The sequence below is a fragment of the Oncorhynchus nerka genome, linkage group LG12, assembly GCF_034236695.1.
Source record: "Oncorhynchus nerka isolate Pitt River linkage group LG12, Oner_Uvic_2.0, whole genome shotgun sequence".
Lineage (NCBI taxonomy): Eukaryota > Metazoa > Chordata > Actinopteri > Salmoniformes > Salmonidae > Oncorhynchus > Oncorhynchus nerka.
In genome coordinates, this window is record NC_088407.1 from 72,308,303 (window position 1) to 72,324,216 (window position 15,914).

General features: G+C 45.4%; 1 protein-coding gene across 1 annotated transcript in view; it reads left to right on the plus strand.

The window, feature by feature from the left end:
- The first annotated feature begins 276 nt into the window (after window positions 1-276).
- The window catches only part of LOC115138827 (neuronal PAS domain-containing protein 3-like), a 329,952-nt gene continuing 314,314 nt past the window's right edge, over window positions 277-15,914 (plus strand). Inside the window, exon 1 of the mRNA XM_065025795.1 lies at window positions 277-489. Within this exon, the coding sequence (XP_064881867.1) occupies window positions 333-489 (157 nt within the window). The 5' untranslated portion in view covers window positions 277-332. The remainder of the gene's footprint in view (window positions 490-15,914) is intronic.

Sequence of the window (15,914 nt, forward strand, 5' to 3'; positions counted from 1 at the left end):
TGAGGTAGTATTTCCCAATTTCAAGATGTCTCTGGTCTTAACTGCTGAGGTAGTATTTCCCAATTTCAAGATGTCTCTGGTCTTAACTGCTGAGGTAGTATTTCCCAATTTCAAGATGTCTCTGGTCTTAACTGCTGAGTTGAGGTAGTATTTCCCATACACGTATCAAAACGTTTCTAAATGTTTTATCCCTACTGAACACAACCCCAGTCCTAACTCCTGTCTCTTCTCCTGTCCCCACCAGGTTGCAGGCTCTGAGGAAGGAGAAGTCCCGGGATGCGGCTCGCTCGCGGCGGGGGAAGGAGAACTTTGAGTTCTACGAGCTGGCTAAGATGCTGCCCCTGCCCGGTGCCATCACCAGCCAGCTGGACAAGGCTTCCATCATCCGCCTTACCATCAGCTACCTTAAGATGAGGGACTTTGCCAACCAGGGGGACCCACCATGGAACCTGCGCATGGAAGGCCCACCGCCCAACACCTCCGTCAAAGGTCAGCTCCATTCACCACCATGGTCCAGCTACCCACAATTTAGTTCAGTCTACAGATGTAGGATCTTCATTTAATCACCCGGTTGCAGGAGAACTTTCCTTCAACACATGAAATGTAAAAAGTGTAGTGTATTTTGAGGTTTTAAAAACAAATCTGAAGTTTGTAATCTTCACTTTGAAATTTCAGACTTGATTTTCCATTACGAAAATATATCAACCTCTACAAAAATGTCCATTAATTATAATCCACATAATCATTCACATGTCCTTTTGCTGTAGGATTATTTACCCGCTGTAGCAAACTGTCTCAAATTAAGATTCTAGATCTGTAGTTCAGTACCAAATGTTCATATCAATGGTTCACTCACTTTACCAGCTAAACATTGATGATATCTCTCTTTGTCTGAGCTTTAACATACTGTGATATTAAGGTAATACTGTAAATTCTAATATTATAAAACGTCAACTCCTGTAGACCATGACGGGATTAAAGGGATTCTGTGAGATTCTGGTATTTAAGAAATCTTTCTACTTACCCAGGGTCAGATGAACTCATAGATAACATTTTTATGACTCTGCGTAGCATATACTACAGTACCTGTAGACTCCCAGTCATTGGGCTAACGCTAGTTAGCATTGGCTCGTGAAACTACCTCCTTCATGCTGGACACAGAGACATACAAATCGTATCCACAAGTTAATCTGACTATTGGTAAATAGAGATATTCCTTGAATGTTTTACTGGACACAAGCCTACACTCAATGTTAGAGCGGAGGGGAAATTAGGAACTCTGGCACCTGTGGTCTGGTCACACATATTGAAAATGTAAACATTTAACTTTGATACAGTTTGAGCCTATTAGTACATGCAGAAATTCTGAGTATATTCAAATGTAACCGAATTTGCCTTTGAAATTGAGTCTTTGTGCAGTGCACTTAAAGAATATACAGATCTATATATTTTAATAGGGTATGATGGAGTAGGAATGACCGTAAAGATTAAAGTAAATTGCAGAAATGTTCAGTCAATGCGAGCTGTTTGCTCTGCCGAGGCACACACACACACACACACACACACACACACACACACACACACACACACACACACCAGATGGCATCATTGTTGTCTGGCTTTGAAGAGACACATGCATTTTAATTAGAAAATATATACTGCTGAATGATTTGGATTGGAAAAGGCTGCTTGATTTCCTCCTGATACAACTAAGACCTATAGCCTACACTTTACATTCAATCAAAGATGAGTACACAATGCTGCTGGGGGGGCATTGAACCAGAAACATTTTACATTTGGATATTTGAATGAATGACTCCACCTCTGCTGCATGTCTTGTATTTCTATCGGCAGACAGATAGTGGCAGTCAGAATTGAATCACTAACTCACCACATTTTATTTTCACTTCATTCTGAACAGAGTGGCGTATTGATCCCATCCGTTTTGTTGCTGTGCATCGCCGGTAGCTAATGAAGACGGTTTACCATGTCCCTCTGCCCATGAATCAGTGTTATTTGTGAATAGGCTACGTTAGATGAGCCTGACCCGGAGCTTCCACAGCTCCCAGCCTGCCAGACACAGCAGGCTATAGAGGCTGTAGGTAGGATATGGATACTGGAAGAGGATGTGGAGGGGGTCATACGTTTTGATTGGTTTACAGATGTCGCACACACACACACACACACACACACACACACACACACACACACACACACACACACACACACACACACACACACACACACACACACACACACACACACACACACACACACACACACACACACACACACACACACACACACACACACACACACAGGAGCCAGGCTTAGCAATGCACTGCATGGTAATGCAGGAGGAGGGAAAAGGGTATGCTGTGTTATTGTACATTATCAGATGAGGGAGAGGCCAGGCCCTTTTCTTTTCAGAGTTGTTTATGCTACACAGATGAAGGCCAGCGTCATACAGCAGCAGAGTTACACTGTTTCTGATTCATGGCCAGCCCAGTTCATTTAGCAGACACAGTCTCTCAATCAATTTGCCTTGTGCCTTAACATACAGATCCGGCATTTGGATGGCGCTGATGTCTGTCTGAGTTGCCAAACGTAGTTAAAACCAGCCTCTATTCCATGGAATACAAAACCAAGGTGACAAAGTTGAGTATAGATTGCTCGGATATGTAATAAAAATGATAGGCGATAGTACTGGCATCAAAGCTAAAGGAATTTGACCTCCACTTCTCTCTCTCCAAATGCTGTTGATGTATTATCATAAGTTTAGTCTCTCCTCTCTCGCCGCTCTTCTTTCCTTCCTCGTTGCCTTCTATTGACCTTTACCGTAATTGACCCATCAACAATTTTTTTCCCGAGCGTTTTAACCCGAAATTTGCTAGTCTCTGTCAGAGGCAGTTCACATCTGTTGAAGGACACTGCACAAACAAGCGTGACCTTTCTCTTGTTTGAAGGCTGGCGACGCCTCCTCCTCCCCTCCAACCCCTCCGCCACCTGGGCATATTATTATTCATGCATGCGGAGCAGAGAGGAGAAACGCAGAGAGGTGAGGAGAGGAGCAGAGAGGTGAGGAGAGGAGCAGAGAGGAGAGGAGTGGAGCAGAGAGGAGAAACACAGAGAGGTAAAGAGAGAAGCAGAGAGGTGAGGAGAGGAGCAGAGAGGAGAAATGCAGAGAGGTGAAGAGAGAAGCAGAGAGGTGAGGAGAGGAGCAGAGAGGAGAAGAGCAGAGCAGAGAGGAGAGGAGCAGAGAGGAGAGGAGCAGAGAGGAGAGGAGTGGAGCAGAGAGGAGCGGAGTGGAGCAGAGAGTAGAAAAGCAGAGAGGTGAGGAGAGGAGCAGAGAGGTGAGGAGAGGAGCAGAGAGGAGAGGAGTGGAGCAGAGAGTAGAAAAGCAGAGAGGGGAGGAGAGGAGCAGAGAGGTGAGGAGAGGAGAGGAGTGGAGCAGAGAGGAGAATATTAGAGCAGAGAGGCAGAGAGGAGGAGAGGAGAGGAGCAGGGAGGATATGAACAGAGAGGAGTGGAGCAGAGAGGTGAGGAGAGGAGCAGAGAGGAGAGGAGGGGAGCAGAGAGGAGAGGAGTGGAGCAGAGAGGGGAAGAGCAGAGAGGTGAGGAGAGGAGAGAAGCAGAGAGGAGTGGAGCAGAGAGGTGAGGAAAGGAGCAGAGAGGTGAGGAGAGGAGAGAAGCAGAGAGGAGAGGATTGGAGCAGAGAGGAGAAGATTAGAGCAGAGAGGCAGAAAGGAGAGGAGGAGACGAGCAGGGAGGAGATTAACAGAGAGGAGTGGAGCAGAGAGGTGAGGAGAGGAGCAGAGAAGAGAGGAGGGGAGCAGAGAGGAGAGGAGTGGAGCAGAGAGGAGAAGAGCAGAGAGGAGAGGAGCAGAGAGGAGAAGAGCAGAGGAGAGGAGTGGAGCAGAGAGGAGAGGAGTGGAGCAGAGAGGAGAGGAGGGGAGCAGAGAGGAGAGGCGGGGAGCAGAGAGGAGTGGAGCAGAGAGGAGAAGAGCAGAGAGGAGCGGAGCAGAGAGGAGAGGAGTGGAGCAGAGAGTAGAAAAGCAGAGAAGAGAGGAGCAGAGAGTAGAAAAGCAGAGAGGTGAGGAGAGGAGCAGAGAGGAGAAGAGCAGAGCAGAGAGTAGAAAAGCAGAGAGGTGAGGAGAGGAGCAGAGAGTAGAAAAGCAGAGAGGTGAGGAGAGGAGCAGAGAGGTGAGGAGAAGAGCAGAGAGGTGAGGAGAGGAGCAGAGAGGAGAGGAACAGATAAGAGCAGAGAGGAGCAGAGTAGAGCAGAACAGAGAGGAGTCAGTAAAATGCCAGACGCAAGAATTGGGTGGCTCCAAAATAGAGACCTCCTTCCATCACCACAACATTCCACAATTCATGTTTTACTATGCATACAGTACATTTAATGTTTACCTGTTTATTCTCTGAATTTTAGCATTTTTGTAGGACATAATTTACTATTGGAATACAAAAGGTGAGAATTTCTTCACTGAAAGATGGCAGAATTAATTTCAATTCATGCAACTGACTCATTTAACTCCCTTGAATACAGTGTTGTTTGGCAGCCTTACGTTAGATTAGGGGTCAAGCATCATCTTCATAGACCAACCAGAGAGGCTCTCTAGTCTATGTGTCATACTGTTTGATGTCCCCTGAATGGGCTCAGCACATTACGTTCCAAATGGCACCTTATGTAGTGCACTATTTTGACCCGGCCCTCTGGTTAAAAGTAGTGCACTACATAGGGAATAAGGTGCCATTTGGGACTGAAAGCCTTAGTTGTGTTAATTATAGAGAGAAGAGACGCAGCAGTGGCATTTCTGTACTTATGATCCATCCAGCCCTTTCAGATATGATGTTTCTTTTGTTTCCTCAGTTATGACCAACCATTACAACATATTTCACATAGTGGCAATATGTTTACCACTTTGATGTTTTACAACAGACAAGGCTTATATCAGGAAATGCAAGAAAAACAAATGGAAATGACGTTTCTACTGTTAAGGGGTTATACGGAAACATTCAGTTCATACATATTCAACTCATTTGCTTGAGAAATGATGTGCATTATTTTTGGTATGAATACAAAATGGATAACTGTGCACTTCTCGTAAGGGTTGTACCTGTCACTTGGTCTTTTCTTTTTTACCTCAGCTGTAAAGCAACTATTAAAAGAATGGAATCAGTGCCAGAAGCCCATGTACTTGCTCCAAGGTACATCGTTTTGTCAGTGACTTTTCACATTGACCTTGAGGTGTCTGCATGCTACCCTCCCTCCCGGCACCATTGATATCTTACCAGCCTTTTCCCAGCAAATAATGCACTGCTTCCCATTGCCACTGCTTGGGGGATAGTACCAATGTGCCACCCACCTGACCAAGGGGGTAATGTAATATTAACTACTATATCAAATGGTGTTTAACACGTTATCTGGTTGAAGCCTTTGACCGCCTGGCAGAGCGATCTAGCTGTAATCCCTAAGTGGCCCAGTCCATCCATGTGAAGTCGTTTTGGGTAAGAAGGTTGGTGCTGAAAAGGGCATTGATTAAAGTGCACTTTCCCTCTTGCCCACTGTGCCACACGCACTGTGGCTGGTAATGAGGGGATTAATATGTGCACCGCAAATGGCACCCTGTTCCCTATATAGTGCACTACTTTTGACCAGAGTCCTATGGGCCCTAATTAAAAATAGTGCACTATAAAGGGAATAGGGTGCCATTTGGGACTTAGTCATGGTGTTTTTTCATCACAATGGACACTCAGGACACAGAGAATAAATGTGGTGTTTATGCACCTTTTGGAAAAATGGCAGCTCTTTACTAAAAGCTTAGTGTATTATAGTAGAGGTACTGCATTGGCTAAACAGCTTCCTACATTTCCCCCACTTAATAAATGGCTGTGATGTGAGATGTTCTATTCCCCAGTCACAGTGTCAGAAAAACAGCAGTAATTATAAAAGTCATTACTGAATGCTGATGATGCCCATAGGCTTTGCATAACTACATTTAGAAGAGGAAATTGCTTTTGGCTACATTGGAAGGCTGGTGGGCATGTTTGTGTTATTTTCTTTCTTTATTTTAGTATGCACAACCAAATAAAGTAATTGCCATGGAAACAATTACTTATACACTTTTTTTGTGGGCACAAACAGCTCCGGGAAGCGCTGTTGTTGAACATTGTGGTTTAATGGAAATGAGTGTAGTCACTTTGTTTATATTCCAGAACGGATTACAATGAAATGGAACATGAGGAGAAGACAAAACACTGTGGCTGAATATGAGTCATTTTCTAAATAAAACATGACTTTTTACATGATTTTTTTACTGGGACATGAAATCACTAAGATGTTTGGATGTTTTCTCTTAATGAAGAGTCTCTGTTTGCTTCTGTGAACTATTTCATTCATCAATGGAGACGACAACGCAGAGGTTGCCAGTAGCTTACTAGCAGTATGAGACTGCACTTGTGTGTGCGTGTATGTCTGTCTGCCTGTCTGTCTGTCTGCATATGTACAGTTGAAGTCGGAAGTTTACATACACCTTAGCCCAATACATTTAAACTCAGTTTTTCACAATTCCTGACATTTAAGCCTAGTAAACGTTCCCTGTCTTAGGTCAGTTAGGATCACCACTTTATTTTAAGACTGTGAAATTTCAGAATAATAGTAGAGAGAATGATTTATTTATTTATTCTTTCATCACATTCCCAGTGGGTCAGAGGTTTACATACACTCAATTAGTATTTGGTAGCATTGCTTTTAAATTGTTTCACTTGGGTCAAAGGTTTCGGGTAGCCTTCCACAAGCTTCCCACAGTAAGTTGGGTGCATTTTGGCCCATTCTTCCTGACAGAGCTGGTGTAACTGAGTCAGGTTTGTAGGCCTCCTTGCTCGCACACGCTTTTTCAGTTCTGCCCACACATTTTCTGTAGGATTGAGGTCAGGGCTTTGTGATGGCCACTCGAATACCTTGACTTTGTTTTCCTTAAGACATTTTGCCACAACTTTGGAAGTATGCTTGGGGTCGTTGTCCATTTGGAAGACCCATTTGCGACCAAGCTTTAACTTCCTGACTGATGTCTTGAGATGTTGCTTCAATATATCCACATAATTTTCCTACCTCATGAGGCCTTCTATTTTGTGAAGTGCACTAGTCCCTCCTGCAGCAAAGTACCCCCACAACATGATGCTGCCACCCCCGTGCTTCACGGTTGGGATGGTGTTCTTGGGCTTGCAAGCCTCCCCCTTTTTCCTCCAAACATAATGATGGACAAACAGTTATATTTTTGTTTCATCAGACTAGAGGACATTTCTCCAAAAAGTACGATCTTGTCCCCATGTGCAGTTGCAAACCCTAGTCTGGCATTTTATGGCGGTTTTGGAGCAGTTGCTTCTTCCTTGCTGAGCAGCCTTTCAGGTTATGTCGATATAGGACTTGTTTTACTGTGGATATAGATACTTTTGTACCTGTTTCCTCCAGCATCTTCACAAGGTCCTTTGCTGTTGTTCTGGGATTGATTTGCACTTTTCGCACCAAAGTACATTAATCTCTAGGAGACAGAACACGTCCTAACCGACTTGCCAAAACAATAGTTTGTTAACAAGAAATGTGTGTAGTGGTTGAAAAACGAGTTTTAATGACTACAACCTAAGTGTATGTAAACTTCTGACTTCAACTGTATATATGTGTGTGTGTGTGTAACATGTGTGTGTAATGTGTGTATTTATAATAGGCGTATTTGTACATTTTTTGTGACTTTTATTTTACACAATGTGATTACTGTATATTTTGTTTTTATTTATTTAAAAAAATTGGACACCCTTGTAAAATAATCAAGCCTTGAAAGTATTTATTTTGATTTCAATGCATAGCCTACTGTAGCTGCATTATTTGCTCATGTAGCCAGGCACTACACCTTGCGTCGATGGGCTCAGTAATTTGCTCTTCTGCAAATGGTCCATTAATGGAGAAATAAATCAGAGGGACAGTTGGAATGAATATGGAAAGGCTTTCTTCTAGTGTTGTGACTGGCCGTTTAGTCAGCTGCAGCTAATACCCACACAAAGTAGTACAAATCACTGTGGGTTTACACTATAGAGGCCAGAGAAGAGCACTGCCTTGAGATGGCCTTCTCACATCGCCCTGCCATGAAGGTCTCAACTCTCTACTGTAGCCAAGTAGCCTTCTGATCTCACTATCTGTGTAGCGAAACAGAATGGAAGCTGGTGAGAGCCGTATGGTTCGGACAAGGCTAATAGCCAAGGTTCTTTTCCCAAGGACAATAACAGTCGTGAAAAATTGTCTATTAGACTTGCTTCGACAGTACATTAAAAACACTTGAAAAGAGCTTGTTGAGCAAAGAAAGTATCCAATCAAATGTAATTGGCTTGACTAAGGCAGCAGTAATACCTTTAATAATTAGTTGTTTTGGTAGCTTTTCAACCCTTGGCATGAATCAAAATGTCCAAAATTATTCTGTGATATTGTTTATTTTAAAACATTACAGTGCCAATTTCTCCCTGGTCCAGTCAGTCCGTCACTCCACCTTTAATGCATATCAACTAAATCATGTTGGCTGCTCTCTCTCACCACCGTTACTATTGATTTATCCCTCTGATAAAGATCAACTCCAGCATTGACTGATGCACCACAGCATTAATGGATGGGTGAAAAGAGAGAAGGAGATAGGGGGGCAGAGAAAGAGGGGTGGGGACACAACAGAGAGGGAGTAGAGAAATATGTACAGTATGTATATACAGTGGGGCAAAAAAGTATTTAGTCAGCCACCACTTGTGCAAGTTCTCCCACTTAAAAAGATGAGAGAGGCCTGTAATTTTCATCATAGGTACACTTCAACTATGACAGACAAAATGAGAAAAAAATCCAGAAAATCACATTGTAGGATTTTGAATGAATTTATTTGCAAATTATGGTGGAAAATAAGTATTTGGTCAATAACAAAAGTTTCTCAATACTTTGTTATATACCCTTTGTTGGCAATGACAGAGGTCAAACGTTTTCTGTAAGTCTTCACAAGGTTTTCACACACTGTTGCTGGTATTTTGGCCCATTCCTCCATGCAGATCTCCTCTAGAGCAGTGATGTTTTGGGACTGTTGCTGGGCAACACAGACTTTCAACTCCCTCCAAAGATTTTCTATGGGGTCGAGATCTGGAGACTGGCTAGGCCAATCCAGGACCTTGAAATGCTTCTTACGAAGCCACTCCTTCGTTGCCCGGGCAGTGTGTTTGGGATCATTGTCATGCTGAAAGACCCAGCCATGTTTCATCTTCAATGCCCTTGCTGATGGTAGGCTTTGTTACTTTGGTCCCAGCTCTCTGCAGGTCATTCACTAGGTCCCCCCGTGTGGTTCTGGGATTTTTGCTCACCTTTCTTGTGATCATTTTGACCCCACGGGGTAAGATCTTGTGTGGAGCCCCAGATCGAGGGAGATTATCAGTGGTCTTGTATGTCTTCCATTTCCTAATAATTGCTCCCACAGTTGATTTCTTCAAACCAAGCTGCTTATCTATTGCAGATTCAGTCTTCCCAGCCTGGTGCAAGTCTACAATTTTGTTTCTGGTGTCCTTTGACAGCTCTTTGGTCTTGGCCATAGTGAAGTTTGGAGTGTGACTGTTTGAGGTTGTGGACAGGTGTCTTTTATACTGATAACAAGTTCAAACAGGTGCCATTAATACAGGTAACGAGTGGAGGACAGAGGAGCCTCTTAAAGAAGAAGTTACAGGTCTGTGAGAGCCAGAAATCTTGCTTGTTTGTAGGTGACCAAATACTTATTTTCCACCATAATTTGCAAATAAATTCATTAAAAATCCTACAATGTGATTTTCTGGATTTTTTCCCTCATTTTGTCTGTCATAGTTGAAGTGTACCTATGATGAAAATTACAGGCCTCTCTCATCTTTTTAAGTGGGAGAACTTGCACAATTGGTGGCTGACTAAATACTTTTTTGCCCCACTGTGTGTGTGTGTGTGTGTGTGTGTGTGTGTGTGTGTGTGTGTGTGTGTGTCTGTGTGTGTCTGTGTGTATATGTATATATATAGAGAGAGAGAGCGAGAGAGAAGGTGACCTTCAGGGGAAGGTCAGAGAGGGCTCTGGCCCCTGAAGTGTTTGTGACGGTTCCTCCCAATCATTCAGGACACAAATGACTCCCTTAATCATCCAATTTAATCTCACCATTTGCTGCACCTCAATAGCCAGGGTTTAAACACTGTTTGCTTGCTGTCTCAAAGACCCTCATATTCAAACCAATGGATTTCTACAATTTAAAGAGCATACACCGGGGGGAGTTGGTGGGGGATGCGGGTGGAGATAGAAAATACATTGGCAGGGGTCTGAAAAACCAGACAATTCATGCGTGAAGCATTTAGCTATTGCCATCTCAACCCATGACTAACAGTTTTCAGTCACCAGTTTCATTTATTAATATCTATAATAAGTCCCTCTCTGATAACAGCCCTCTCTGAAAGCATTTTCTCTCTCTCACTCTCTCTCTCTCTTTCTCGCTCTTTCTCTCTCTCTCTCTCTCTCTTTGCCTCGCTAAAATGTTGTGGTGTTGATATTATTTGACCCGTGCAGATTAAGAAAGAGGACAAAGGTGAATTGACTGCACCTGCCCTCCAATGAGTAGTGATAACAAGGTCGGTGGCGGAGGCCAAGCACATTGGGTGTGCATCCTAAATGGCACCCTATTCCTTACATTCCCTATGGGTCTTGTCAAAAGTAGTGCACTATATAGGGCATTGGACTCGGAGTGGCCTCGCCAGCATAGCCATGACATGGCAGCATTATTGTCATTGTCAACCAGGGATGTGTTGGAGTCAGGCAGGGAGAGGAAAGGAGAGGAGACAGCATCACCCAGGGACATGTTGGTGTGAGTCAGGCAGGGAGAGGAGAGGAGACAGCATCACCCAGGGACATGTTGGTGTGAGTCAGGCAGGGAGAGGAGAGGAGAGGAGACAGCATCACCCAGGGACATGTCGGTGTGAGTCAGGCAGGGAGAGGAGAGAGCATCACCCAGGGACATGTTGGTGTGAGTCCGGCAGGGAGAGGAGAGGAGAGAGCATCACCCAGGGACATGTTGGTGTGAGTCAGGCAGGGAGAGGAGAGGAGACAGCATCACCCAGGGACATGTTGGTGTGAGTCAGGCAGGGAGAGGAGAGAGCATCACCCAGGGACATGTTGGTGTGAGTCAGGCAGGGAGAGGAGAAAGCATCACCCAGGGACATGTCGGTGTGAGTCAGGCAGGGAGAGGAGAGGAGAGAGCATCACCCAGGGACATGTTGGTGTGAGTCAGGCAGGGAGAGGAGAGGAAAGAGCATCACCCAGGGACATGTTGGTGTGAGTCAGGCAGGGAGAGGAGAGAGCATCACCCAGGGACATGTTGGTGTGAGTCAGGCAGGGAGAGGAGAGAGCATCACTCAGGGACATGTTGGTGTGAGTCAGGCAGGGAGAGGAGAGAGCATCACCCAGGGACATGTTGGTGTGAGTCAGGCAGGGAGAGGAGAGAGCATCACCCAGGGACATGTTGGTGTGAGTCAGGCAGGGAGAGGAGAGAGCATCACCCAGGGACATATTGGTGTGAGTCAGGCAGGGAGAGGAGAGGAGAGAGCATCACCCAGGGACATGTTGGTGTGAGTCAGGCAGGGAGAGGAGAGGAGAGAGCATCACCCATGGACATGTTGGTGTGAGTCAGGCAGGGAGAGGAGAGGAGACATCATCACCCAGGGACATGTTGGTGTGAGTCAGGCAGGGAGAGGAGAGAGCATCACCCAGGGACATGTTGGTGTGAGTCAGGCAGGGAGAGGAGAGAGCATCAACCAGGGACATGTTGGTGTGAGTCAGGCAGTGAGAGGAGAGGAGAGAGCATCACACAGGGACATGTTGGTGTGAGTCAGGCAGGGAGAGGAGAGGAGAGAGCATCACCCAGGGACATGTTGGTGTGAGTCAGGCGAGGAGAGGAGAGAGCATCACCCAGGGACATGTTGGTGTGAGTGAGGCAGGGAGAGGAGAGAGCATCACCCAGGGACATGTTGGTGTGAGTCAGGCAGGGAGAGGAGAGAGCATCACCCAGGGACATGTTGGTGTGAGTCAGGCAGGGAGAGGAGAGGAGACAGCATCACCCAGGGACATGTTGGTGTGAGTCAGGCGAGGAGAGGAGAGAGCATCACCCAGGGACATGTTGGTGTGAGTCAGGCAGGGAGAGGAGAGGAAAGAGCATCACCCAGGGACATGTTGGTGTGAGTCAGGCAGGGAGAGGAGAGAGCATCACCCAGGGACATGTTGGTGTGAGTCAGGCAGGGAGAGGAGAGAGCATCACCCAGGGACATGTTGGTGTGAGTCAGGCAGGGAGAGGAGAGAGCATCACCCAGGGACATGTTGGTGTGAGTCAGGCAGGGAGAGGAGAGGAGAGAGCATCACCCAGGGACATGTGGGTGAGTCCGGCAGGGAGAGGAGAGGAAAGAGCATCACCCAGGGACATGTTGGTGTGAGTCAGGCAGGGAGAGGAGAGAGCATCACCCAGGGACATATTGGTGTGAGTCAGGCAGGGAGAGGAGAGAGCATCACCCAGGGACATGTCGGTGTGAGTCGGGCAGGGAGAGGAGAGGAAAGAGCATCACCCAGGGACATGTTGGTGTGAGTCAGGCAGGGAGAGGAGAGAGCATCACCCAGGGACATGTTGGTGTGAGTCGGGCAGGGAGAGGAGAGGAGAGAGCATCACCCAGGGACATGTTGGTGTGAGTCGGGCAGGGAGAGGAGAGGAGAGAGCATCACCCAGGGACATGTTGGTGTGAGTCGGGCAGGGAGAGGAGAAAGCATCACCCAGGGACATGTTGGTGTGAGTCAGGCAGGGAGGAGTGAGTACCAGTAGCCCTTCTTGAAAGGCCACAGTGGAGGGATGGATGAACAGGTAGACAGTTGAGGAAGCCGCATCCTTCTCCACAAGTAACTAGCATGTTGATGCTGAGTGTTCGCTGCTTTGAATTCTCCGCCTAAATTTGTAAGCAACGTTTTGATGACTAAAATAGCCCAACTCAAATTAAACCTTGGAAGAGAAAAGAAGAAAAAACTTACTGTACTTTCTTCCCGACATCAACTACCTAGATTTATGGTTAGATATGTATATGTATTCTGTGACATTAGACGAGGCTAAACGGACGATGCCAAAAATATCGTTGTGCATTTCCCAAATGGCACCCTATTCCCTACATGCTGTAGTGGCATACAGTTAACCTAAACCCTATGGGCCCTGGTCAAAAGTAGTGGACTATATAGGGGATAGTGTGCCATTTAGGATGCATATACTGCGTATTCCTGTACCACTTTGTACTCTCAGAACAACACACCAAGCCAATTACTGATGAAGAAGAAAGATGTGAGCGTCTGGAGAAGTCTTCTAAACCCTCAATTTATAGGTGTTGATCCCCATTGTTTAGCTGAGGTCAGGAGGAGCATGTTCTCCTGATTAATAACACATTTATTTTCTTCTCCGACGACTTGTTTTGGGGTTTCATCTGTGAAGGAGATGCCTCTTAGCAGACTGAGAGAACAGCAGTCTAATCGTCACAACTAGAATATCAACCCTTCCTTTTTCCTCTGATTTGGTTTAACGCAACAGTGATCAGTGTTCATTTCTGCATCTCCTCTCTGCGCCGTGGCAACGATATGCCAGAAACACACTCTCTAACGCTGTAAAGGAGCTGTTGCCATTAAATGCTATCAACATCAAGGCAGCAGTTTGATTTTCAACTTTTTGTATTATAATTGTTTTGGGTGCTATGGCATTTTCAAATTATGCAGATCCCTTAATTAAGCTCTGTCAACGAGTGGTTTGTTGTTTTTTTGTCTGTAGCCTAGCCGACTGGTCTGCTGGAATTTGCATGGCTTTGGATGTTACACAGCTTTCTCTAGGCTCTCAGTGTAATGCAACCCTCTCAGTCTAGTTTTGGTGCAGATAGAAAATCCCCCTAGTCTGTGTCATAAAGTCGTGGCAAAAGTGAAATGATGCCATTCACAAAGACATACATACATTTTGACATCATGCAGGGTTTGCATGGGACAAAGTATGCACTATGGCCGCAGAATTACAGTATATACATATATTGTCACGGTCGTCCTCCTCTTCATCTGAAGAGGAGAGGTGAGAAGGATCGGAGGACCAAAATGCAGCGTGGTATGTGTTCATCATGAATTTTAACAAAGAAAACACTGAACACTGAAACACTATACAAAAACAATAAACAAAATAACAACCGTGAAGCTAATGCGAACTGTGCTGAAACAAGCAATCAACATAGACAATCACCCACAAACAAACAGTGCAACCCAGGCTACCTAAGTATGATTCTCAATCAGAGACAACTAATGACACCTGCCTCTGATTGAGAACCATACTAGGCCTAAACATAGAAATCCCCAAATCATAGAAAATCAAACATAGACTGCCCACCCCAACTCACGTCCTGACCATACTAAATAATAAATACAAAACAAAGGAAATAATGGTCAGAACGTGACATATATATTGATGAGTTGGACCGCAGAGTGAAGGAAGAGCAGCCAAAAAGGGCTCCGCATATGTGGGAACTCCTTGAAGACGGTTGGAAAAGCATTCCTCATGAAGCTAGTTGAGAGAATGCCAAGAGTGTGCAAAGCTGTCATCAAGGCTGTCACTCCTGCTCCCAAGCGCCAGGCTGCCCTGCATTACACACTCCTGACACCATCATTTACGCACACCTGCCTTCCCTCGTCACACGCATCAGCAATATTGGACTCACCTGGACTCACCCAATCACCTGTTTATTACCTCCCCTATATTTGTCAGTTCCCCTGCTCTGTTCCCGCTGCTGCATTGATTGTAATTCATATGTGTTACCCGTGTGTTGACGCTGTCCTGTCTCGTTCTATGTCCTTTCCCAATAAAACGTTTGACTCCCCGTACTTGCTTCTCCTCTCCAGTGTCATCCCTTGTCATCAGTGTCACCCCAAAGGGTGGCTACTTTGTGGGTGACAACATGATTCCGTGTGTTATTTCATAGTTTTGATGTCTTAACTATTATTCTACAATGTAGAAAGTAGTAAAAATTAAGAAGAAACTTTGAATAAGTAGGTGTGTCCAAACTTTGACTGGTACATATATATATATATATATATATATATATATATATATATATATATATATATATATATATACACTGCTCAAAAAAATAAAGGGAACACTAAAATAACACATCCTAGATCTGAATGAATGATAGTTGAATGTGCTGACAACAAAATCACACAAAATTATCAATGGAAATCAAATGTATCAACCCATGGAGGTCTGGATTTGGAGTCACACTCAAAATTAAAGTGGAAAACCACACTACAGGCTGATCCAACTTTGATGTAATGTCCTTAAAACAAGTCAAAATGAGGCTCAGTAGTGTGTGTGGCCTCCACGTGCCTGTATGACCTCCCTACAACGCCTGGGCATGCTCCTGATGAGGTGGCGGATGGTCTCCTGAGGGATCTCCTCCCAGACCTGGACTAAAGCATCCGCCAACTCCTGGACAGTCTGTGGTGCAACGTGGCGTTGGTGGATTGAGCGAGACATGATGTCCCAGATGTGCTCAATTGGATTCAGGTCTGGGGAACGGGTGGGCCAGTCCATAGCATCAATGCCTTCCTCTTGCAGGAATTGCTGACACACTCCAGCCACATGAGCTCTAGCATTGTCTTGCATTAGGAGGAACCCAGGGCCAACCGCACCAGCAAATGGTCTCACAAGGGGTCTGAGGATCTCATCTCGGTACCTAATGGCAGTCAGGCTACCTCTGGCAAGCACATGGAGGGTTGTGCGGCCCACCAAAGAAATGCCACCCCACAACATGACTGACCCACCGCCAAACCGGTCATGCT